General features: G+C 31.6%; 4 protein-coding genes and 1 long non-coding RNA gene across 7 annotated transcripts; 2 read left to right on the forward strand and 3 right to left on the reverse strand.

Moving 5' to 3' along the window:
- The first annotated feature begins 1,251 nt into the window (after window positions 1-1,251).
- LOC139432228 (uncharacterized) lies at window positions 1,252-6,509 on the forward strand. The gene is made up of 2 exons (XR_011642091.1): window positions 1,252-5,588; window positions 6,206-6,509. It is a non-coding gene; the product is annotated as an uncharacterized lncRNA (long non-coding RNA).
- LOC111423735 (ATP-dependent DNA helicase DDX11) lies at window positions 5,630-11,313 on the reverse strand. The gene is made up of 9 exons (XM_023057047.2): window positions 11,145-11,313; window positions 9,965-11,084; window positions 9,787-9,914; window positions 9,388-9,735; window positions 9,132-9,332; window positions 6,218-6,452; window positions 6,033-6,163; window positions 5,764-5,979; window positions 5,630-5,708 (listed from the first exon to the last, which is right to left on the reverse strand). Exons 1-9 carry the CDS (start codon window positions 11,286-11,288, stop codon window positions 5,688-5,690), a joined length of 2,544 nt encoding a protein of 847 aa, XP_022912815.2. The 5' UTR covers window positions 11,289-11,313; the 3' UTR covers window positions 5,630-5,687.
- A 268-nt stretch (window positions 11,314-11,581) lies between these two features.
- On the forward strand, window positions 11,582-12,757 carry LOC111423713 (GILT-like protein 1). Of its 2 annotated transcripts, none has more exons than XM_023057017.2 (5): window positions 11,582-11,772; window positions 11,825-11,956; window positions 12,009-12,188; window positions 12,249-12,389; window positions 12,579-12,757. In XM_023057017.2, the coding sequence occupies exons 1-5, from the start codon at window positions 11,701-11,703 to the stop codon at window positions 12,669-12,671; spliced, it is 618 nt and encodes a 205-aa protein (XP_022912785.1). In that variant the 5' UTR covers window positions 11,582-11,700; the 3' UTR covers window positions 12,672-12,757. The 2 variants fall into 2 exon arrangements, with proteins under 2 accessions (XP_022912785.1, XP_022912786.1); XM_023057018.2 differs by having other exon boundaries at window positions 11,621-11,704.
- LOC111423712 (germ-plasm component protein maelstrom) lies at window positions 12,520-14,698 on the reverse strand. 2 transcript variants are annotated; one of them, XM_023057016.2, is made up of 5 exons: window positions 14,572-14,698; window positions 14,368-14,495; window positions 14,121-14,310; window positions 13,004-14,065; window positions 12,520-12,941 (listed from the first exon to the last, which is right to left on the reverse strand). In XM_023057016.2, the coding sequence occupies exons 2-5, from the start codon at window positions 14,485-14,487 to the stop codon at window positions 12,886-12,888; spliced, it is 1,428 nt and encodes a 475-aa protein (XP_022912784.1). In that variant the 5' UTR covers window positions 14,488-14,495; window positions 14,572-14,698; the 3' UTR covers window positions 12,520-12,885. The 2 variants fall into 2 exon arrangements, with proteins under 2 accessions (XP_022912784.1, XP_022912783.1); XM_023057015.2 differs by having other exon boundaries at window positions 14,368-14,498.
- A 606-nt stretch (window positions 14,699-15,304) lies between these two features.
- Window positions 15,305-16,797, reverse strand: LOC111423733 (deoxyribonuclease II). The gene is made up of 5 exons (XM_071200676.1): window positions 16,616-16,797; window positions 16,484-16,559; window positions 16,252-16,432; window positions 15,659-16,200; window positions 15,305-15,605 (listed from the first exon to the last, which is right to left on the reverse strand). The coding sequence occupies exons 1-5, from the start codon at window positions 16,671-16,673 to the stop codon at window positions 15,374-15,376; spliced, it is 1,089 nt and encodes a 362-aa protein (XP_071056777.1). The 5' UTR covers window positions 16,674-16,797; the 3' UTR covers window positions 15,305-15,373.
- Window positions 16,798-17,431: the final 634 nt, after the last annotated feature.

A 17,431-nucleotide genomic window follows, 5' to 3' on the forward strand; every position in this document is an offset into this window, starting at 1 on the left:
GGAGCGAAGCCTGGAGGGATGATTAGGCGAAACCGCCGTTTCCAGAAGAAGAACCGACAAGAGAAGAGAGCCCGACGTCGTCGTCGTTTCAGGGCGTTCCGCCTGCAGGCGTCGCTCCACTGACGACCCAAACAGCCGGAAAATGAATTTCCTTCATCGGATCCATTCCCAGTTAATTTACGGGCCGCGCGCCTGTTTATAGACAGATATAAGAGTGGCGTCGCCCCCCCGTCTCCTTGCTGAGACCCTCTGCGCACTCTTGCAAGACGCTGATAAGATTTATATTACGCGAGACGGAGCTAATGCCGTTACGGGGGCCAAGCAGCAAACCGAAGGGTCTTATGTGGCTTACGCTATACGGTTCTCGATATAAGGGCCCTCCCGTTTTCCAAACTGGGTAAGAGGAAAAGGAATCGCACAGGAGACGTTCCCAAAACCAGCTATAAATAACTTCTACTTCGGATGGTGTTAAAGTAACGACGAATCTACAAGAAAAAAATTATATTATTTATTGTTTCATGCTTCATATTAGAAAAGAACTTCTCTTTAGAGTGCGGGAAGTTAACCCCACATTTTTTGATTTTTAAATTTTTCATAGTTGTTCTATATAGATTGTTCTAGAGTTGAAAATCAAAATTATGAGATCATAGTTTTTCAATTTTCAATTCCATATTACAAATATATACTTATTATACCTAAAGCAATCTGGAACAGCTATTATTTTCACTAGACCAACTCTATAAAGAACACTTTACTCTTTGAAAATTAAAGTTTTTGAAATTTTCCGTCAGTAATTCTTGCGTCAGTGCTTTTAAATTACACACATAGAACAATCTAAAATAACTCAAACTTGCATTGTTCTAGATGTTTTACGTTTAATCTAGGGAAAAAAAGTTTATCTGGTTACACGGACATTAATTTTGCAAAATCATATCTTCTTAAAAATACAGCGATAATGCAGACCTAACAAGAAAAATAATAAATCAACAAATGAATAATCCAACTATTCGATCAGCAAACAAAAATACACTATTTGTATTATACATTATGTATTAAAAACTAAATATCTCTGTGTCCCACCCACACAGAGATATATTTATTATATATTGTAATGTGGCCAGAAAATAGCCCCTCTTCTTTCGAAAAGAATTATTGTGATAAAAATGACATTATTACATTTAATAATAAATTGAAAAAAATGTAAATATTCAAATATAATTGTCGAATTATATCTCAGGGTCAAAAGCAGGTTCTGGCAACACCGTCCAGACAAACACGTGCACAACTTAAAGTGAAATGTTGTTGACAAAATTATCTGGATTTACTGTTTATAAGAACAAATTCTCTAGATTAGTTAATACGAAGTAGTATTTATCAATCCGGATATTGTTAAGTTTTTAAAATCTCGTGAAAAATTAAATTAATTAGAGGAATTGTAATCCTAACCTCAACATTTTATATTGAACTTACCAAGAAAACTTATTGTATTGAAGGTAAGAAGAGTTTTTTAAAATTTTTGAATCAACAAAACAAATTATTAAAAAAAATAACTTAACCAGTTTGTTTTTATGAAAACTTCGGAGGTCAAACTCAGTATATTTTCTTCGTGACAGGAACAGTTGGGTTCAGGACTTTCTCTTCACCAGAAGAATGATTTATGCCAGGAACTGAACAAATTGGTTTCTTCTATAGGAACAGATATATTTTTTTACACTCGTTAAACGTTGACTTAATTTATTTTTGAGAGCAAAAAAATGCGTGCGTTTCTTCACACAACAACAACCACCATTTTGTTGATAAATTCCGTTTTTCAAATGTTAAATTTTCAAATAACGTCTCCTGATTGGTTAAATTGATCGGTTTGAAATTTGTACTTTAGTTTTTTCAATGTCACCAACTTTGACATTTGAAATATCTCTAATTCAATTTGTCAAGTTATTATTTAAAAAATTTAAAATTATTTATAATTATGTATGATATTTCGTAATTTTGATGCTCTTTTAAATCATTTTTTAAATATCTATTCATTTTCTTATGATTTCAACGATAAATTTTCCAATATGTTCAAATTAATTTTGTAAATTTTCATCCAAATTTCATTATTCCATATAAATATTGATTATTTTCTTTGTTAACTAAGTTAAGGTTATCGTTTTCAATAGGTTTGAACCAGGTAGATAAAGTTTTAAATAAATAATTTTGAAAAATTTAAATTGAGGTTATCTGATATAGATATTTTTTAAAATTACTTCGTATCGAATTTACAAGTGATATCTTAGGATTAGAACATTAAAGAACAATAAAATATATCGAAATTCACTAGTGTATAGTATCTAACATTATTTTACAATTATTACAATCTCATAAACTCTTCTACGATCAATACGACAATCAAATATGACCAAATTATGTGGAATCGGTTATTATTACAATATTTATATACCCTACTCAAAAAAATTAAGGGAACACTTTTTTCGAAATCTGTAAGTTTTTAAATAATAGTTCTAGGCAAATCAAATTTGGTTGTGACTCTCATAGTATCGATCACAGTTGGGTTTTCACACGTGTTCAATAAAATTCAGGTCAGGACTTAACGCCGGCCATTCCACGACCTGAATTCCACGTTCTTGCAAAAAGTTACTGGTGATGCCGGCAGTATGTGGCTTTACATTGTCCTGCATAATATCTTAACAGACCCCATATGAAGCAAGCACCACATGGTCCTCCAAGATGTTTTCGATGTAATTCATGGCATTTAGTCTACCAGGAAGAACAACAAGATCAGTTCTGTTGTCTTTACTGATTCCAGCCAAAACCATAATAGATCCCCGACCAAACCTATTCACTTCTTGTATAGTACCAGCTGCGCAGCGTTCACCAGGACGTCTATATACTCAAATCTGGACTTTGTGATGCTGCGTAAGGCGTGGTTCACGGACAGGTCTTCTAGCTTTCAAATTCGCTCCTTTTAATCTGTTTGTAACAGTTTGATCTTAGGGTCTTAGGTCGTTTAGGAGGTCTCCTTTTTCGATTTCGACCTTGTCCAGCTCTTCTAACATGTTGGCCAGTCTCCCGAAACCGATTCCATAAACGCTGAATAACAGAAGGGTAAACTTGTAGATCCCTGCTAACATGTCGAATAGAGTGGCCATGCTGAATAAGGGCGACAATGCAAGCAACTTGCACTGCACTAAGATGCCTCATGACGCTTCTAATCCACGAAAATTGACAACTAAATTCATTTGTCATCCTTAGTACGCTTTCATTCACTTTGTTTTGCGTTATTAATTTACATTTTTAAGTGTAACTTAGAAGTAACTAAGAGTTGTGACATTTTCAAAGAGTAAAGTGTCCTTTATAGAGTTGTTCTAGTGAAAATGATAGCTATTCCAGATTGGTTTAGGTATAATAAGTATATATTTGTAATATGGAACTCAAAATAGAAAAACTAGGCAAACCTATTTTTAGTTATAACTTCGTAATGATGTATCCCATAATTTTGATTTTCTAGAACAATAACTAGAACAACCCAAAATAACAAAGAAAATCTGATTTTTCTAAAAATGCAGTTTCTCGCCAAGTGTTTATTTTTTCTATTTGCTGCTTTGGAACAATGTAGAACAATCTAGAACAACTAAGAAAAATTTAAAAATCAAGAAATGGGGGGCTAACTTCCGGTACTCTTCTCTTTATCCTTATTTTCGATTCCCATGTAATTAAAATAAATTGTATAACCACAGAACAAAAACGCTGGTTTGAATCGATTCCTGTTTTGCGGAAATATTTTGACATATCTAACAATAGAACACTTATACGCCATTGTAAAGACCCTCCTCGACAATTAAAACTCGTTCCCTCCGTCGAAGTAAAATCGACGGACGAGAAAAGACGTAGAAAAACGGTTCGGCCCTCTTCCTCCCGTTTTTACAAAGGCGAAATTAAGAATTCGGCCCTTTCAACGCCAAAAAAAAAGGAACCGCTTCCACTCTCTCCTCTATAAAGACTCGCCACCAAACAATAGCAAGGGAATTCAACTGCGACAACGAAAAATTCTTGTGTCGATAATGAAATGCAAGGAGAAGTCAAACGCGAATAACCCCAGTTTCTCAACAGCACGACAGTTCTGGGCGTGTCTCGCGTTAAAACGACGGGACGCCCCCGATTAAGGCCTACATTGCAATAATTGCACATTGCGTTCACACGGTAACTCCCTGCGCTTTTCTCCGTAAAGTTTTGGGGTGCGACGGCATTTCCCCAACGTGTTATTAACGTCCACAGAGCTTATCATTAACGGATACGAACACACGCGCGACCATTCCCCATGTTTTCTTTTGTGCCAACCGGATTAGTAATGAATTGATAATTCGAAAGGATAAATTTTGAAACTGGAGGGAGAGAGATAAGGAGAGGTTTTAGACGATGACAACCGATTATGAAGGGATGGTCTTGATGTTCTGTTCTGTCTGTCCGTCAGGTGTACATGAACTAAGATGTCTTTGAGGTCAAATCGGACGTAATAATTTGATTACGTATCTCGGGCATCTATGTTATGCTTTCAGCAAACAGATTACCAAATAGGAACATTGCGAACTATTTTAATAAATAAATAATATGAGATTAATAATACGTGGAAAAGTACTCTTTTTCAAAGACATTGATATAATTTCGATAAAACTTTTTACTTAAAATTTCTTATTTTTTGCACACTGATATTGCATCAAATAACAAGGATTATGTTCCTGTATATATGTGGGCGTTGACGTTGAATGTGTTCAGAACTAGATAATAAATATGAAGCGACATATCGGGCGTCGGCGTGGTTTTCCTGTAGACAGACCGAGAGGAAGAGCCTCGTAACAAATGGCTTTGTGACATCATATTTACACCCTCCGCAACAAAAATAATATATGTCCGTTCGAATCATTGAGCAGCAGCGCGAAATGGGCCTCACCATCGACGAAGCGTCGCTAGAAACGAAATAACTCCGTGGTGATAATAACTAGTTAAAAAAATAAGAATCAATGTATAAATATGAAACTACAAAGTTAATAATCTCAACTATAATTACATCGTGAAGAGATTCTATGCGAGTTTGTTAACTTGCCAACTGCAAAAGTTCCCTTTTTGTTCCATTTACGTTATTTACCCGCGCGTCTACAGAGTAACAAGAAGTAATTAAACATTTTCCTCGCCTCGACGGAGAAATTAAGAACGTTCATCGAAATGAAGAAATAAAATAAAAGTAACCAATCTAATTACAAAAAAGAACGATCCCGAAGAAAAATCTTTTTAACCTTTAACGTTTTCCTTTCGTTTTTCTTCTATATTGGCTTGATTAGTTATGGAATTTGATTTGGAGATGTTGATCTCGCGAGACAACAACGACGTCGTCGTCGCCGTCATAGGGGCACGATAACGACGGCGACGGCAACGGGTTCCCATTTGAATTTATACGACGTTGTCAAGTGAATTACGAGGAGTGTCAATTAGAGTGTCTGTAGGGCACATGATACTGGCGCGCGGGCTCGGCAACTGGCGACTCTTGCAGACCACCGCGTAAATACGAAGAGGAATTACGTAAAATGAGGGTAAGAAAGTTGGGTTGGGTTCCAGATTCTATCTAAACAAGTTATTAAGGATAATCTATATCGAAATAATTTATTAAATAATTTAAAAATAATCTTAACTTAATCCCTTTTTTCAAAAAACTAAAAAAAAAGAATACGTTAATAAATCACATAGATAAATCAATTTTTTATTTACCTCTTCAATTTTTTCAAAACAATCCTTAAAATCGCACGAAATTAAGGAACGTTTAATCCAATTAGGTAACGAATCTTTTGTAGAATTCCTATCATAACGCTCATCGACCAAAATAACGGTTGCATAATCATTTTTGTGTCTCACAGCTCTCCCTATGCATTGATTAACAGCTTTCATACACAAACTTTCGTAATATTTTTGCCCGGCGTTATTTCCCTGCATCACAAAAAATCGTTTAGCTAAAAATAAACATTAAAAATGATATTTACTTCTTTTTCGTTTAAATAATTCATTTTTTCCTTCAAATCAATCGCTTTGATATTAGCGTACGGCATTCCAACAACGATAACGCAACGTCCTAAATCGTCGCTAAAGTTTAATCCTTCACTTAATTTTCCTCCTAAAAAAATAATAGTTTTAATATAATTTTTTTTAATTATAGTTAATTTTATACCGACGACGCTAAAAAGAAGAGCTTTTTTCGTTTTTTGAATTGTTTTTGAGTAATTTTCCAAAACTGATTCGACTTTTGAGGATTGTTGAGGCTCCCTGAATACTGCTCTTTCGAAAGATACTTGTTTTAATTGGTTCCAAACCCAAGATTCGTATTTGTAAGATGGGAAGAAAACGACGATTCCGCCAGGGATGGTTTTGCAAGCTTTTAAAAGAATTTCTTTTAAAACTTGCCCCTATAGGAAATATGTAATAAATTATCTTGTTAAAATAAATAATATTTTGCAATATGATTATTGTTATTCGTAAATTTCAGAGATTAATTAACTTAAATTTATCTTCTGTAACAAGAGGAATTTAGAGGCGGCAAAAACGAAGCAAGATAAAGATTTAATCATATCTTAATTGGTCTTAACTGCAGTCTGTCAAAGTTTTTGCAGTTATGATATTATGTCTACAAAGCAAGGAACGCAGGGTTTTATGCTATCTCTTCAAAGAATCAAAGAGCTATTTTGCATCGCGTAAAACTCTCTCCATGTGTTATGTGTCCTCCTTGTTTCATCAACCTGGTGGATATTCAGCTATACACAACCTCAATCAGTGTAACATAAACCTTTGAAAATTATAATAACGAAATTTTGTAAAACTTATGAAGGCACTTGCAATATAAAAGCATCAGTTCTGGGGATATGACCTTGAAGCATTGAAAAGATTATGTTAACATGAATTTATGGCTATATTGTTTTCTGACTGTTTCTATAAACCAAGAAGAACAAAATGAGATAACTTAGAATTTTCGAATAACAAAGATAAAGTCGGATTTCCTATCTGTGGGCTAACACTCCAGATTAATGATCCTTAAAGTTTATGAAGTACAAATATAAATAAGGTTTTATTGTGGTATAGGATGTCGGTTTAAAATCACTTAAATAGAAATTTATATGGATTTTGTGTAGCTTATCTGCTGGCTGATGTGATTTCCATAATTACTTCGAAATAATATGATAACCTACCTAACATGCGTATATATGTTAGGCAGTGTTTGTACAGCTAGGTCAATGCGAATGTGTTCGAACCTTCCACTTAGGAAAACCGGAAATAAAGATATGAAATCGCCATTGGGTGCTTAGATATAGTTGCTCACAGTCAAAGCAATTCAGAAAACACTTCCTGCTTTAATTGACGCCAATACGGTTTAATAAGTTTAACTGTTGTGTTAATTCTCGGATGTAATAGTTGAGGAAAGAAATTAAAAGTTGTCTATCTGGATGCAACTGGTTTGAGAAATCGTATTAATTCGTCATCTTCTCATTGATCTTCAGTATCTTTGTGTATATTGCTCGTGATATTGGAGTAGTGGCAATGAATAATTGAGTAATGAACATTGAATCTTCCAGCATGTACTAAACTAAAACAAATTGCTTTGTATATGCCACTTCTTTTCTGTAGTGTTCATCTTTTTAGATAACAACCTAAGTGGCTGTCAAATACCATCTATTTGTTGTTTCATTATTAATAGATATATAAAATCCCTGGAAGTTTCTAAAGAAGTATTTAGCAGAATTACACTTAGACGTTTATAAAACTAGCTGCAAATACTCTAGATCTTCGTTTTGCAATGTTAAAGGAATAATATCTTAGACAAAGTCTAGTTCCAGTAACACTTCGTCCTTTAGACTTTGGCAGATTTATGCAGATTAATAGATTTAGAAAGGAATTCGTAAAAGCAGAAAGGTGTCGGTATCACAGTTCTCAGCATGACTTATTCTGGACCGGGATTTTATGGTATGCTGATAGTTTAAATTCTACATACACTTATATCACTTTGATAACCTGCAATTTTGGACACAAGATTACAGCCTTTTTGTCATCTCTATAATTTAAATGTGTTAGTATCGTAACACCTCGCCTTAATCACTATGTTGCAAGACTGCTAAACCCAAATGATTCTAGTTCTAGGTCTAATTACTACGTTAATTACTTACGTTAGTTCTAGTGACAGTGCAAGTGTAAAACTAGAACTAACACTATACCTAGAACTAGAATCATTTGGGTTTAGCCGTCTTTAGAAACGTGCGGCTAAACTCAAATGATTCTAGTTCTAGGTATAGTGTTAGTTCTATATAATAATAGTGCTAGTGTAAAACTAGAAGTAACACTAAACTAGAATCATTCGGGTTTAGCCGTCTTAACAGACGTCTGGCTAAAGCCAAATGTTTCTAGTCTAGGTCTAATGTTAGTTCTAGTGACAGTGCAAGTGTAAAATTAGCACTAACACTATACCTAGAACTAGAATCATTTGTGTTTAGCCGCACGTCTCTAAAAACGGCTTAGACTGCAAAGCGTCTGTAATATACGTGCAGGTCCAGTCAGCTTCCAACCTGATGCTTAATAACGGACTACGAATTAAGTGTTCCTTCAGTCTTACGCTCATAAGTGACAGGAGCGATGTATAACCAAAAAGGCATAATAAATTGCCATGCATCACCAATAGCCACTGTGAAGGTCCTTCTTAATTACATTGTTACACAATAGAATCACAATTTAGAATCAACACTCAAAAACATCATTTATAAATATTAGATGGACTGTGATCTACATTCTATGTGATCCAAATATTGAATTCCGCTTGGAAGAGATGGGCGATTCTGCATTTAATCCAACTTAGCCCTTAAATATACATCCCCTCTTCATTAATTCATTAAACAAGATTAAAACTAAAGACTATTGAATTAACAGGAATTTGACAAGTTTATTTTCCTTTAAAGTATCGCGATGTATACAGCGACTTTTGGAAGTTAAAGGTTTTGTAACCTTTATTCTGTCTCACTCAGCCATCCTATTATATTTTTTATGAGAGTGTTTTAAAAATTTAGATTTTTAAATAACTTTCAAATAATTCACAAATAACTCACCATTGAAAATCTATTCTCAAAATTAAACCTCAAACTTTCATTCTGATTGCCTTTCGTTAAAATAACAGGGAGGATATTTTCTTTATTAACAATATGATCGCAACAAAACTCAACAATTCTATTTTCTTCCGCTCCTGAATTTTTAAACAATCTCTCGCGAAACTCTTCGATCGGTTTCATAGTTCCACCAGCTACAACAACCTAAATTCGTTTACTTTAGCAAAAATTAATAGTAAGAAAGATTTTATTAACGTACAGATCGAGCATCTCGAACGATTTCTTTAAAATGTTCCGTCGGATTTAAAACCATAAACTGTAATTTTCCGGATTCTTTCTCTTTAGAAGTGTGTAATAAAATTCTTCCATCGTCGTAAGTGTAAGTTAAAGCCTCCATAAATGATATTATGGCTAATAAAGGGTTTGAAGGAACAGGTGGTGTGGTTTTAGTGGGTTCTGGTTGTTTATTTGAGGTTGGTTTGTTTGTAGATGGATTAATTGGGGTTGGTTTATTTTCTAAAGACTCTAGGAATTGTTTTATACCTTTTTTGGGTTGAGTTTCGCTTATTTCGTTGGTTTCTGGGTGTTTAATTGTAAAACCGCGTAGCTAAGAGATTTAGAATTAAAATTTATTTTCAATTTTATGTATATTATTAACCTTTTGTGGGAGTCTTGATTCTTTGGAGAAAGTAACCAATTGAAACATATTATAGTTATCAATTTCCGCTTTTAAAACAAAACTTTCCACAGTAAATATTTGAGATTTTATTTCAGATTCGTTTTTTTCTAAAACAAACTGTATTAATATTACTTAAATTTATTAGTTTTTAGCTCACCAAATAACCCCTTCAAATTTTTTATAACAAACAAAATTTGATTAATCCTTAGTAAGTTTTTGTAGGAAAATCTTGTATTATATCTATTTTTATATCCTTTTAATTGTTTTTCGCAATAAAAAAGTTGCAAATAACTAATTTCTGCGCTATACATTTGTACCATTGCTTCTAATAAATTATGAGCCTCATCAATAATAATAACGCTATCTTTAATTTTAATTCCATTAGCCTCTCGAGTCGCTTTATGTAAAATACTGTTATAAGGCACTAAAACAATTTCTGCATCATCTGCAGCTTTTCTACAGGCGTAATAAGGACAAGCTTTCAATTCTTTTCCATTAACCACTAAATCTTCAATATCCAACACATGAGTTAAAGATAAATCCTTTAAATTCTCCACATTTGTTTGTTTAAAAAATTCACATTTTGCACTATTTACAGTTTTTGTTCGTTTAATTACCTTTCCATCATTATCTTTTTTGTTTGACTTTTTCTCGTTTTTTTGCATGTCTAGACATTTATCATTTATAAGAGCCAAGTTTTTTAATCGATTTACATTGGGGTTTATACAAAAATTTTGTCGTGAACCCAATGATGTTACTCTTACATTTTCCCCAAATGGTGATTTAATGATTTCACCAACAAATTGAGTTAATTGAGAATGAGTTCTACTACAAATAAAAATCTTTGTGGGGTGATACTGATTAGATTGGTTTTCTTCTTCATCTGAAGAGGAATTATCATGATTAACATCGTTTATTAATAAATCATCCTCATCAAATTGATAATCATTTAAATCATCTATTTCTTTTTTATCAATATTTGGATTATTTGAGTATTTTTTGAGCGAATTTTTAAAATTTTTCTTCTTACTTTCAACAAATAATTTATTAATTTTTTCATCATACTCCAATATTTTACTTTGCTTTAACTGCAACTCCCTCAATTTATTATTTATTTCAATCCCTTTAGATTGAGCATTAAACCAATCTTCATCGTTATCCAAAACTTTCTTTTTTTCTTCTAATTCAGCAATTTGATTACTTAAATCTTCACGTTCTCTAACATTGTGATCTTTTAACCATTTTATAGCACCACAAATTATACTCAGAGATTTCCCCTAATCACCAAAACACAATAATTAAAATATTTAACATAACTTAATAAAAGAAACACTTACAGTACCAGTTGGACTTTCGAAAATACCTAGATTCTTCGCTTCGAGTATTTCATAAAGGTTTTTCATAAAATCATTTTGGATTTTATACGGTGGAAATGGAAAATCAAAATTTTCCGGAGGAACTAATCTCTCACATTCACTCATTGTTGACGATTCTAATTTGGATATTTCCCGCGTAATTTTTTGAGGTTATCTTTTACAGGTAACCATAATTTAACCTATAATTTTAATAAATAGATGGCGCTTAAATCGATTTTTAAATTCAAATTCGTTTTATTTTACACAAAGTTCATTTTTATAACTTTTTTTATAATTCTTTAATAAAATGGGGTTTAAATCTTAGTTTTTAATTAATAAAGGTTGCATTTGTGTTAATTTAAAAGAAATTGGTGAGTTTATTTGCAACAATAGGTGATTTAATTAATTTTAATTGAATAACACTCGCATTATCTCACAACGAGGTCGTCATTCATCGAAACGATTTAACACGTATGTTAAACATACAATGTACAGTTAAACTTTCTTTTTATAAAAGTAAAACAGTCGTGAGAACAACATGGGTAAGATTGGCCTCGTTTTATTTCTTTTCCTAACGCTGCAAGAATCCTTTTTAAACGGACAAGAACGTGTAAGTGAATGCAATTAATCAAAAAAAACTATCATTTTCATTTCATTTGCAGCTAAGAATTGAAGTATATTTCGAATCTTTGTGTCCTGATAGTTCGAATTTTATCAAATATCAACTTTACCCAGCATGGGATTTAATTAAAAATCACGTTGATATTCGATTTATTCCCTTTGGAAAAAGTAAAGTAAGAAATTTCTTTATTTAACTACTTATTTTTTAATTATTTTGGGTTTTAGAGTTATAAAAATGGTTTAATTTTTCATTGTCAACACGGTCAAAGAGAATGTGAAGGTAACAAGATGATGTCGTGCGGTTTGAGTCGATTAATCGATCAAACTGACCAAGTAAGGTTTATTGAGTGTTTTATGACCGCATTTAAGAAGGTCAGATGGAACAAAAATGAATTTGGACGACAGGTGAGTCCATTTTCGTTTATATGTAATTATTTAAAAATAATTAAGCGTTTTCTTTAACAGTGTTTTGATCAAATTGGATTATCTTTTGAAAATTTGGCTAATTGTTATGAATCCGAAGAAGGAATAAATTTGCAATTAGAAGCGGAGATATTAACAAATATGATTAAACCAGCTTTTGTACCTACTGTTGTTTATAATGGAGTAAGTACACTAGTTATTTTAATTAAATTAATAATTTTGAAAAAACGTATAAATTTGAAACGCAACCAATATTGCGATAGTGCTATATGGGTTGCCTAATGCTAATTTTTGAGGAAACAAATCTAACAAATTACATAGAACACATTTATTTTTATAAAAATATAACTAAACACTGTTTCTTTTCTACAGATATTTAATCAACATTTACAAGATGCGAGCCAAATCAGTTTCCGCATGGTCGTTTGTAAATTATTGAGTCAAACTCGTCAAATTGACTGTTAAAATAAGAAAATTAACATAACCAAGATTCCTACATTTCTTTTTGTATTTATGACTATTTATGATTTAAAAATATAATGTTAGATTCATTCTTTTTTTAACATTAACGATAAACAGTAAACGTCACAACATTTACACATTTAACAAAAGAAATATCAACTTTTAAAAGAAAAAATTAACAGTTATGTGCTGTAATTTTTAGTATTATCTTGGTGAATTATTCATTGCGTTTAATATGTTTTCCACGTCCTCTCCCACGAAATCCAACCATAGCTGCAACCAAAATAAGATTTTATTTAAGATATTATTTAATAAAATGATTAAAATAAGCTTACAAATACTTTCTGGATGTCTACCAGGTAAATAAGTTGACCTGTAAGACAAATCTGACAAATTTAGAGGTTCATTTTGCGATTGACTTTGCGTTTGGCTTTGTGAACCACTACATGCGCTAAATGCATCATCATTTCCTTGCATTTGATGATTTCTTTTTAATCTTATAGCCCGTTTTGGTTGCTTCCATTGTTCCTCCTCATCTTGTTCTCTTCCATCACTACTCTCAAAACCATGATAACTCGCAATGTCACTATTAATATCATAATTAAGTGAATTTGGTTTTGGAGCAGCAACAGTTGTGGGAATTGGCGTTTTTCCACTGAGACATGAATTGCTTGAAATTTGGGATGATTTTGAAGATAATTTTGATTCTGCAAGACGGCCAGTGATGGTTTTAATATCAGCGTTGGGTGGAACATGTTGCCCAGGAATTAATTTAATTCCTAAATGATGACTGCAATTATCGCAAACGGTGTACGCCCAACGTATTACTTTTGATAAGCTGCAAAATAGTTGTCGCTCCAAGGTTTGGTGATAATCACAAGCGATATCTTCACACATTCCATAGAGGTCTTTTTCTAATGCCACAGTGCCTAAAGTTAGTATTGGCCAAACGTTATTTTCGGCGCCATGAACAATGTTTTTTAAGATGAACAATAGGTAATCAAGTGGATAAATATTAAAAGGATTGGGTAGTTGACATTCTTCAAACATGTTGTCTAAAATCTTTTCAATTGTATCCAATTCGCTTTCTGTAACAAATAAAACCGCGTGATCTTTATTAAAATCCAGAAGATTATTAACAACTTCTAGAACATTATTTTTTGAACCAAAATCAATTGGTAATTTGTGGGTTTCTTCAGATTTTTGTCTTGCAGTTAAGGTGTAACCAATTGGGAATTTTCCCGGGTAAATTACACTATGATAAACTTCATTCTTTATAATTCCATTTTGCAGATTAAATTTTCCAAGCGCGATTTCGGCGGGGTAATACTTTCGACTTATATCATGATACAGGAAATTATTGATATGGATGAGATAAAAATTAGTTTCAGCAAGGGCTAAAAGGAATTTAGTGTTTTAAAAAATTAATTTAAATGAATTAATCTTATTTACTTCCATCACTATAAGCCAATTTAAGCATGGTCTCAATGTCTGATCTTGATTTAGACTTTTTTTGGATTTTCTCTTTCTCTTCTGCTAAAACACTGTAAACAGATTCGCCAGCACAAGTTTCTTTTGCTAGATTTTTTTTAGTTATTTTAGCTTTTTCCTCGTAAGGTTTTCGTTCCTCTGGGGACATTTGCTTTAAAGAAATCAAATTATTAAAGGTTACTTTTCATTTAGTAGTTTAGTAACATACATTCCATAAAGGCGAAGCCAACTCCACAGCTTTTTCATTACTACATGGTGTTTTCTGTTTTGCTTTTAACTCCGTAAAGAAAAAGTAAAACGCGTTTTTTGGGGCCTTCTTTTTTACCATTTTGTCCGCTACTTAACATAAAACGAAATTTTGTTACGATTCTTTGTGCTCAAATTAAATGCCTCCGGTAATTACGGTACTTACATATTTTATGAACTGGTCAACGTAACTGAACAACAACTACCAAAGAAGTCGGGAAACCACACACCAACGGAAAGAGAAATATGATAAGAAAAATATGTTGAGTTGACACATACCTGGTCTTGAACCTAACTTAACTTCAAATAATCTTTCAAAATTACTAATAAGTAATTAAATTAAAATATAACAAAATTAACAATTTGGGGATATAAACAACACTGTGTTTAAATAAACTTGATAAATAAATGTAAAATAAATAATGCAAATTAAATAATCATTAAATTACAGTTTCCTGTTTTATAGCTGTCAAATTAATCTTGCTAAATTTGTTAAAAAAATCATTTTGAAGAAAATAAACCCAAAAATGTTACAAAATCTATTACGTTCTCATACTTTACCAAAAATTACTAGAATGTGGTACTCATCATCTAAAACAGTGTATAATAAACCAATGTCAGGGGGTGCTCCCGAACCTAACCTATCTGGCGTATCCGGATTAAGTAATAGGGTAATTGCATCAAATAATAATCCCGTCGGACCTGGAGCTGCCAAAAGCACCAATTACAAAAACCCGGAATACTTTTTATATAACAGGACGAGCTTTTTCGAGGCTGAAATTGAAATGGCTAAATACCGATGTCCCCAACCTTCAAATAAGGCGAAATCATAAAATGTATTTTGTTAAATTATTGTTTATTAATAGAAGTGGTGATAGAATTGTATAAATAAAATTGAATTAAGATTTAACAAAATTTTATTATGTAAAAAAATCCTAACCTAAATCTGTCAAATTTTTGACATAACCTCAACATGGTTGCGTTGAATTTACTGTTGATTTATAAGAAGTTGCGATTAATTTGTTTAATAAACATACTGTTCCTCCTCCTCTTTTAGATTGAGAATTTTCCCTGTTAATATCTCCGACACAAATCCAATTGTATTGATCATTACTAGTTATGGCCCATTTCGAATGATCTAAAGCTGAATCAAAGACTACATTTGCACTAGTAATATTAATCGATTTTATATTAAAGACACTAAAAGATTAAATAAAATCATTAATTATAATTGAAAAAAAAAATAATTATACCTAAAAGTTCTTGTACAGGTTGAATTAATTTTTCCTGGTCCTAATAACCAAGATTCCACCCATAAATTACTCAACAATGTGGGTGCTACCCAGTCCTCATAAAGTTCTTTCCCAAAATTCCTGGTTTTTGCAAATGATGTAAAAACTGTTCCATCAATTGATGTTATATTCTTTAAATTATACCAAGGTGGATTTGCAATAGGCACATTATTAATTACATCATTTAAAAGAGGATAAGTCATTAAATAATCTGAAGGGATATTTTTAGCATAGATGTGAGGCTCATTATATAATAATTGAGTGCCTATTTCATTTAGACCTTTCGAATTTAGGGATATACATAAAAAACTTTGTCCGTATATTGTTCCAGTTTGAGGGTAAGAATAAATCGGATTTGGAGGTGGAAATCTTGGTACTGAATGAATCAACCATAATCCACCTTCTTTATTACCTAACACAACCCCTTTTGTGTGTCCACGATTTGAATTTGGGTTAGTTCCTGGTGGTTGATCGTTGTATAAAATGTATAATGTGTTTGTTATCTAAAACATAAATTAATTAATAAATTACTTTGTGTAATAATTAATAATTACATTTCCATCGTATAAGGGTTGTAAAGTTTGTCCTACTATTGATCGAAATGAAGTAATTGGGTAATTAGATAATTTCCAAGTGTTTGTTGAAGTTGATGTTATATATACATAAGCAACTCCTCCGTTAATTAATTTATTTTCTTTGTTCTTTTTGATGTGAGGGATTTTGTATAGAAAGAACCTAAAACATTATTAAATTTATATTTTAATACAAATTATTTTAATTCTTTACCAATCAATTGGTTGATTATCATGATCAACACATTGGATTGCTTCACTTTCATGAAATTTTCCAAGAAGAATTAATACTGTAAGAAGAAAAACATTAAAAATCACCCGCATTATTACAATTTTTAACTACTACTGAGGTTTTGGAACTTTAACCTTGAGTTTAAAACGTGAAATATGATTCTATTCTTCATTTAAGAAGATTAAATTTCTTATTTATAGATGTATTCATTATTAAAACATATGATTCATAAATTTGTTAATGTTATTTATCCTGTTTAAAATATGTGTGATAAAAGAGAGGTTAAATTAGATTTTAAATTATTTATGGGGAACCCCAAGGTCCGTTGAGAAACATACTGTATAAATAAGGTTCACTTAAGCAATACACAAAAATATAAAAAAAGATATAAAATAAAATAAAAAAAAACGTTAAAATATAAAGCGAAATATTAACGGTTATAATTTTATTATTGTTAGGTTATCCAACTTGACTCGGTTACCATGGTGATTAAGATCCAAATATTGCAGATGCTTGTCAAAATTGAATTTAAGTTTTTTTAAGAAAAAGGTCTTATTTAATTAGTTTAAAAGGCTGTATTTAACTCAAAATTGGTTTATCTAGGGAATTATAAACAAGGTAAGTGGATTAAATCAAAAAAAGATATTTTTAATTTATTTCTCTTAATTAGAATCGATTTAAATTAATTACAATTAACGAATTTGTTATGAATGCGAGATAATCGTAAAGAATTCGAATTGTTTTAAAATTAATAAAAATTAGGTTAGAATTGATAAAAAAATCGGAATAAAATTTTATTATTTTAAGGTTATCCAACTTGACTCGGTTACCATGGTGATTAAGATCTAAATATTGCAGTTGCTTGTCAAAATTGACGTTGAATTTAAGTTTTTTTAATGAAAAACACGTAATTAATTGGATTTAAAGGTT

The sequence above is a fragment of the Onthophagus taurus genome, chromosome 11, assembly GCF_036711975.1.
Source record: "Onthophagus taurus isolate NC chromosome 11, IU_Otau_3.0, whole genome shotgun sequence".
Classification (NCBI taxonomy): Eukaryota; Metazoa; Arthropoda; class Insecta; order Coleoptera; family Scarabaeidae; genus Onthophagus; species Onthophagus taurus.